Source organism: Berghia stephanieae, chromosome 8 (genome assembly GCF_034508935.2).
Source record: "Berghia stephanieae isolate SIO BIC M18660-M18661 chromosome 8, UCSD_Bste_1.3, whole genome shotgun sequence".
Taxonomy (NCBI): Eukaryota; Metazoa; Mollusca; class Gastropoda; order Nudibranchia; family Aeolidiidae; genus Berghia; species Berghia stephanieae.
The window spans coordinates 49,458,571-49,467,231 of record NC_088367.1 but is presented as its reverse complement, the minus strand read 5'-3'; the positions used below and the strand labels follow the sequence as shown (position 1 = coordinate 49,467,231).

Sequence of the window (8,661 nt, the reverse complement as noted above, 5' to 3'; positions counted from 1 at the left end):
TACGTCGCCCAAGCGGACAAACCTAATAATGAGGGTTTTACAATAATTTTGGGAACACAAAGGACCTCTTTTTTGGAATCGCCTCCCTCATGGTGTGTTGATCAATGCATACTGTCTGATTTCCATGGCCTTTTCCTAAGCTTTGATATCTGTCATTTTAGTCCTGGATTGAAAAATAAATATATTTATTTTATTTATTGAGTAAACCGGTCAATGTCTATCTAAATCATAAATAACAATGTGAAATGAATGTTAGCTTCAAGTTAATAAACCTAAACAATAATGTAAACGTTTCGGTTTTCCCTTTACAACAAAACAGGACGAATGAAAGAGAATGAAACTCGGCTGTAAAATGAGTATCTGGGCGTTAACACGTTGTCTCTGTCCAAAAAATGTAGATCGCCTAAGGCCTGAATCCTCGTCTCCTACATGTTAAGTGTTGCTGTTGTCAAAGAACCCTTCAAAACGCTTTGGGCACGTTTAATGGATTATTGCATTATATAAAAGCTCAATTATTTTTTATACACTGTAAAACCAGATAAACTTCGTTTCATGTTTCCTATGAGTCTGGTGGACTCGACTACTTATCTCTAAGCTACAACCATAACATATATAATATATATATATTATATATATATAAATATATATATATATATGTCTTATAACACGTTGATAACAAACGGGATATAAACAAATGTTCCATGTCAAAATACTGGTTCCAATCTCACTGGAAGAGCAAACCACTCTTCCAGAGGGCTGGATACATAAAACTTGGATAATTGATTTTCTGTTTCAGAGTGATGCATCGTATTTTATCTAAATAGTATACTCCACACACACACACACACACACACACACATTATACATATATATATATATATATATATATAATATATATAATACTATATACATATTAATATATTTATTATAATAGTATATAAAATATATATATTCATATATTATTTATAATATAATATACATATCGGTGAGAGAAAGAAACTGGAATAGTTAAAGTAGAAGACTACAGCACCTTACTATAAAATATACAAGTTCGAAATGTACTTCAATCACACACCCAATTATTCAAATTTGTCCTATACGTTTTATCAAAAAGATATATACTGAAGATTGTGATTTCACGAGTGATTAGATAAACTCATCGCCAATTGTCATGTCTCTAGCTAGAGTCAAAAATTCGTAATTTTACGAATATTTTGTAGCACTAGACTGGTTAATCGTATCATCATAAAACAAAACGATGGATCGAAAGATAACATCAAAATTAGAGAATTACGTCCAAATTCTTCGACATGAAATTTTGCAATGAGTTTCTTAAATCTCTCGTGAAATCACAATTTTTCAGGAATTATTTATCTTTTGAAAAAATGTATACATAAATTTGAACAATTTGGGTTTGATTGAAGTAAAATTTTCAACCTTGTTTAATTTATAGTCTCGCTGCTGTAGGCTTCTAAACTTTTCCATTTCCTTTCTCTCTCCCGATATATTTATATATATATTACCTCGATAGGGAAGAGAATTCCCAAGGCAACTCCCATGACACAAGCCACGGCCAACAAGTCCAATAGCACCTTTTCGCCGTCAGAAAGGTCTCCGGTTCCCGACTCTTTGCTGCCCGCTTGTTCCTGTTGTTGAGCATCACTGGACTCATCATTAGTGTCCTTCTCTTCTGCCGGCATTTTCGGTTGGAGGCAGAAGTTTGCCGTCATTTATAAATATACTACCTTTGCTGGGACGATCGCCCGTTCCCTGTTTACCACCGCTCCAGGTTTACCGCCATCTCCGAGTTTACCATCTGTTTCCTGGTTATCTCCGACGCCAGGTTTACCTCCTCCCCATTTGCCACCTCTCCAGTTTACCGTGTGCTCCAGTTATCCCTTTTCCAGGTTAACCTTTTCTCCAGGTTTACCGCAACCTGATCCGGATCTACCGCCGTCTCCACTTTACCACCGTCTCCATGTTTACCCCTTTTCTCCAGGCTTTATCACCCTTCTCAGGTCTAACCGCCACTTCCAGATTTACCACCTTCCCCAGGTTTACAGCCTGCTCCAGGTTGCTTTCATCGGTTTACCAGTCTTCCATCTGTCCCTTGAAAATCGCCTTTTCCAAGTTCACCACCCTTTCCAGTTTACCCTTCAATCCATCAGTATACTGTCAATTCCAGTTTACAATTCATCCATCAGATATACCGCCAATTCCAAGTTCACCACCTAATCCAGTCTTGTCGCCATCGTTGGATCGTAGCTGGTCTGTGTTTGTTTTGCAAATCGTTGAGTAGCTCTTCTCGCCATCTTTATTATGGGATGGACCCGGGAATCTATTCGGTACAGGATGGACTACTTGTGGAAAGGTAACTGTTGAAAAAGTTATTTGAAATTGTTCGATAAAGCTGAGAACAATTAATGTGATAAATGCGTCAAATCGGTATTAGGAATGTCGGATGTTGGTACATATAAATTGAATCAAAGAGCGAGATATGGAAAATTGGTCAATAATTTGTCCTTATAATGAATGTAATTATATAATTTCTTCGTATTTCAACTTACTGATCATTTAAGTTGGAATTTAATATTGGCGTTTTATTCATCCGACTCGACGTGTACCTACACATATGCAGGTCCTGACACCCGAACCGGCTTATGGGCCTAGTTTAACCATTGTTGTAATGGATAATATTTTTGCGTCATTGTTTGAGATTCCATTACAACAATGAGCCCATAAGGAATTGGGTTATCAGACCTGAAAATAAGTGCAGGTCGACAGGACTTACTCAAAAAAATACGCAATCAAACTCTATGTCTTTCTTGAACCGCTCTCCCCCGACTTCTTGAGGTCATGGGTTCAACAACAAACGCCGCGAAGTTTATAATTTAGTAATGAAAATGTTTGTGAATTTTAAAACTGGGGAAAAAAGCAACAGCAAGATCGACCGATCACTCCGGCCAATAGTAATTAAATGGATACATTATTATGGTCAGATTTATCATTTGAAACAACCTGCTTTCTGCAATTATTTTTCACACACAAATGTTGGTCAGACCTGCTAATATGACAACGTTTGGTTTAATCCATTTATAATTTTTTGTTTAGGGGAACGAGAACAATTTCTAAAAGAAAAATGTTAATTGTTTATATTTCGGATATTTTTAAACTTAAAGTTCACTTCTCGCGATTGGTTTAATCCGACATGATACCAAATTAAGGTGGTGGTTCAGAAATGTGACCCCACTTATCCATCTAGTATTAGGTCAGTATGAACTTGATAACGATTAGTTAATAAATATAATTTAAAGACAAAAAGATTTGTATTCGGAAAATAGAAAGTTCCCTATACGATTTAACCGCAATATGGGGCATCGCGATTTCTCTACAACTCACCCCCCCCCCCCCCCCCCCCCCCCCCCACACACACACACACACATGCACACACATTTTTGCCAGGATAAAACTGCAATTTCTCTTACTTTCTGCAAGAAATGTCTAACTGCTGTAATGACCCGATATTTTCCAGAGGCTAGAGTCTCATCTCAGTTACTAATCGCTTGCATAGAGCCATGAAAACAGCAGTCATGCATTGACTAAGTATGCATTGAGTAGAATTATAATCGACCCTTGCAGCTGTAAGGTTAAAAAATAAACTTCTCTCGTCTTAGTCATGACGTTGATTTTAAGTACTTAAATTGTGACCCCTCGCCTCAAAACGGTATTATGTCGGAATGATTAAGATTTTGAAAATTGAATTTATTGCCAGAAATATCCGACTTGCAATGAGTTTGTATGTTTTATTGAAGAGAATGAATCTTTTTTTTAAATGCTAAATTGCAATAATTCAAATTTTTTACCAGTTTAACTTTAATTTGACTTTTTGGTATCTGTTCATCCCGACATAGTACCGTTTTGGGACGATGGGTCACAATTGTACAATTTAATATCAATTTAAGAAATTAAGGAGCATGCACCAGTGTAAGATAAAGAATGGAACAAGTGTGTATGAAATCAGGTGCCAGACAAAGAAAGAAAGAAAAAGTACAAGGGAAAAAACCATCCCAAAATATTAGTCGACCTCAAATGAGGATCGGAACTCAGACCTTCTGATTACCGGTCAGACGTGCTACCAGTACCGGTAATCAGAAGGTCTGAGATTCTATCTTCAGTCAAGGTCGATTGATGTTTTTGGGATGTTTTTTTTTTCTTGAATATTTCTTTCTTTCTTTGTCTGGCACCTGCTTTCATACACTTGTTCAGATCTTTATCTTAATATCAACACTGATTCCTGAAGACACATTTCCGTTTTGAGACGATTGGTCACGAGTATCTATGTTACTCACCATACAGAGCCACAACGATTGTGAAGACATTGTATAGAGTTCTGTAAGACATTTTGTGTTCTGTGGATAAGCACAGATAAAAGATGAATTATGAAGACGCTTTAAAGAGTTTTAGATGACATTTTATATTATGTGGATATAAGTACAAATAAAGGATGACTTGTGAAGATATTGTACAAAGTTACATGTGACATTTTGTATTATATGGATAAGAACAGGCAAAGGTGGTATTATGATGGCATTGCGCAGAGTCATGTGTGACATTTTGTATTTTGTGGATAAGCACAAGTAGAGGTTGAATTATGAAGATATTGTAAAGAGTTACATGTGACATTTTGTATTATATGGATAAGAACAGGCAAAGGTTGTATTATGATGGCATTGCGCAGAGTTCTGTGTGACATTTTGTATTATATGGATAAGAACAGGCAAAGGTTGTATTATGATGGCATTGCGCAGAGTTCTGTGTGACATTTTGTATTTTTGTGGATAAGAACAGGTAGAGGGTGAATTATGAAGATATTGTACAGAGTTATGTGTGACATTTGTATTATGTGGATCAGAACAGGTAAAGGTTGTATTATGATGGCATTGCGCAGAGTTCTGTGTGACATTTTGTATTATATGGATAAGAACAGGCAAAGGTTGTATTATGATGGCATTGCGCAGAGTTCTGTGTGACATTTTGTATTATATGGATAAGAACAGGCAAAGGTTGTATTATGATGGCATTGCGCAGAGTTCTGTGTGACATTTTGTATTATATGGATAAGAACAGGCAAAGGTTGTATTATGATGGCATTGCGCAGAGTTCTGTGTGACATTTTGTATTTTTGTGGATAAGAACAGGTAGAGGGTGAATTATGAAGATATTGTACAGAGTTATGTGTGACATTTTGTATTTTGTGGATCAGAACAGGTAAAGGTTGAATTGTGAAGACCTTGCCCAGAGTTCTGTGTGAGATTTTGCATTTTGTGGATAAGCACATGTAAAGGATGAATTATAAGGACATTCTACAGATGACTTAATTTTTTGATTAAAAGAAATTACTGTCATAAATTGAATATATTCTAATATGTCCAAATCTATTACCTATAGGCAAAGTCACCCCTTGTCGTAAAGGCACCCAAGTTGATAGAACTCAATATACTTAAATCATACCCTTCCAATAAAGAATTAATCAAGTTAAAGTAACACGGCTCTTTGATATTGTTTTAGACCACACAAACTGGGTTATTAGTCCTCACTAAATCCTCTCCGAATATACAACAAATTGTTTTTAAGTCACAAACACACACACACACACAATGTTATGTGTTGTTCATATCGGTATCGCAGGCACAACTATTAATGAGTATTTTACTTAAACCCATACCATTAATATTCGAGCTATAACTGAAGACGTAATGAAGCTTAATATGACAGCTATCTGTTGTTATATTCTATTAAAATCTATGAGTATTTAAGAACGACAGTCTCGTTGTAAACAATGATAACATTTTCAGACATGCCTACTATTAAGAATTATTCGTAGAATTACGAAATTCTGGTTCCAATTTCCGAACTTCATAATCATCTGCGGCTATGTGGTCTTGTAGTATGACACTCGCTTTTGGATCGGAAGGTCCTGGGTTCGAGCCTCGCTCGGCGCATAGTTGAGTCCTTGGAGAAGGCTCTTTACTCACCTTCTCTCACCGCACTCAGGTGTGAAATGAGTACCTGGCCGTTAACAGCGTTGTGTCTGTCCGAAAAAATTATAACATCGCCTAACAGGCGTCATGTCCCGTCCTAAATGTTAAATGTTGCTGTTGGCCAGGTACCCCTTGTATAGCGCTTTGAGCATATTTAGTGGATATTGCGCTATATAAAGCTCAGTTATTATTATATCTCTAAGTCATTAAAACTTATTGAAAATGACAGTTGATCCAGAATGCATAACTCGGAGGATTTTCAAGTGTTATTTAAACCCCTTATGAGAGTAAATTGTTGAGCTATAAAGTTGACTTCTATTTTTATCTCCTTAAAACTACGAATTAAAAAATAAGTTTTAAGCTTTTATATAGCTCATTATCCACTAAACGTGCTCAAAGCGCTTTACAAAGGGTCCCTGACCAACAGCAACATTTTACACGTAGAACAAGACATGACGCCTGTTAGGCGATATTACAAATTTTTCTGACAGATACTGCGCTGTTGACGGTCAGGTACTCATTTTACACCTGAGTACAGTAAGAGAATGTGAGTAAAGAGCCTTTTCCAAGGACTCAACATTTATGCGTCGAGAGAGGCTCGAACCCAAAACATTCTAATCCGAAAGCGAGTGTCATACCACAAGACCACATAGCCACACGTTTAAAATGTTCAGCTTGGCAGGTCGGTATGATATATTGCACATCGAATCACGCGAAGCGTCACGGTGCATCAGGTTTATATGAAAACTCTGACAAACCAATAATTAATTCTGCATAGAATTATCTTTGGCATTTCTGTTAGGAAACAAATAAATAGCTTTGTCGAACTTAGTCGAAGCCAAGTATTTTGTAGCTGTTGGTATTCGTAACATTTCACTTATGTTAACATTTCTTTGGTAGGTTGATTTTTTTTGTTTTTATTTCTGTTTATTGATAGAATAAAGAAGACGTCACTCAGGTCTTTGTTATTGTATTTGCCATCCACGTTTATGAGTAATTCTCACTAAACTGTATTAACCAGACTATAAACGACCAAGATCACACATAGTTTGGTGTGTCGGTCCGTTATATTTGCGAATGGCAACGTTGTGAGATTCTTAACCAGAATAAAATAAACTGGGAAAATATATGGTCCCATTGGCCTTATGATTAAATATCATTATTATTATTATTATTATTATTATTATTATTATTATCATTATTATTATCATTATTATTATTATTATCATCATTATTACTATTATATTTATTATTATTATTATTATTATTATTATTATTATAAATGAATAATAATAATAATAATAATAATAATAATAATAATAATAATAATAATAATAATAATAATAATAATGATAATAATAATTATTATAATAATAATAATAATAATAATAATAATAATAATAATAATAATAATAATAATAATAATAATAATAATATCAGCATCATCATTATTATCATTATTCATGTCATTATTATTGTTGATATCATATATATAAGACCATGTCTTCATCAAAGATGTTGTCTTCATTATATATATATAAATACAATGAAGTCAACGTCTTTGTTATTTAAAATTGTTTTAAATGTCTTAAAATGATTCAATAATAAGTGCTGTCAACGTTGAACGTCGTCACGAAAAGGATAATGGAGAAATATTATCCTTCTATCGGACAAGGACACCTAATTACTATCCAGGGTATCATTATTATATATAATGCCAGCGCTGATTTCGTCGTCGTCATTGTAAGGCTTACAGGACTATTCACTCCCAGTCACGACGAGAGAGAGGGAAGTAAACAACGTTTTGCTCTCGTGATTCAATCCCTCGTGGGGGCGGGGACGTACACTCCTCTTAGTATTCGTTTTTCCCTTCCACTGCCCGGCTATGGAATAGCCTCCCAGCTGAAGTGGCTGAAAACGGTTGCCAACATGCCTTCACGCGATTGCTAGAGTTCACAACGTGACTTTTTAATCTATGTGTTTTTTGTTTGTTTGTTTGTTTTTTGTTTTTTTTTGTTGGTTTTTTTTTTGTGGGTTTTTTTAATTAGTATTAGCTTATGTACAGAATTTTAGCAAGTTTAAAATGTAAAACCATACAAACTGTGGAGTGATCCTCGACAATATTGGAGGTTTCCACAAGACGAAGAAGTCATAACATAGTAGTGTGAACCATAAGAGGCTGCTGCCTGACAGCGAGTGCGCTTCATCAGTGGGGACTTTCCACCTGTCCCACATTATGTACCCGATGTGGGCAAGAACCCGAAACGGTAGAGCATCTAGTCGAACGATGTGTTGTGACGATGCTACCCGGCGGGTTCGCGACGGTGCACGAATGCGGACCGGACTTTGCTGATTGGGTCGATCGTCATAACATAGTAGTGTGAGAACCATAAGAGGCTGCTGCTCTCGTGACGCACCGCCACTGTTCCCCCCATTGCTATCTGCTGCGGCTATGTGGTCTTGTGGTATGACACTCGCTTTCGGATCGGAAGGCCCTGGGTTCGAGTCTCACTCGCTCAGCGCATAGTTGAGTCTTTAGAAAAATGCTTTTACTCATATGCTCTCACCGTACTCAGGTGTAAAATGAGTACCTGGCCGTTAACAGCGTTGTCGCTGTCCG

At 36.1% G+C, this 8,661-nt stretch overlaps 1 protein-coding gene across 1 annotated transcript in view; it reads right to left on the bottom strand.

The window, feature by feature from the left end:
* LOC144978812 (uncharacterized) overlaps positions 1-5,784 on the bottom strand; it is a 9,840-nt gene extending 4,056 nt beyond the window's left edge. Inside the window, exons 1-2 of the mRNA XM_078925337.1 lie at positions 5,726-5,784; positions 4,350-4,409 (exon numbers count right to left, since the gene is read on the bottom strand). Coding sequence (XP_078781463.1) covers positions 4,350-4,401 — 52 coding nt within the window. The 5' untranslated portion in view covers positions 4,402-4,409; positions 5,726-5,784. The remainder of the gene's footprint in view (positions 1-4,349; positions 4,410-5,725) is intronic.
* Between the last annotated feature and the right edge of the window lie 2,877 nt (positions 5,785-8,661).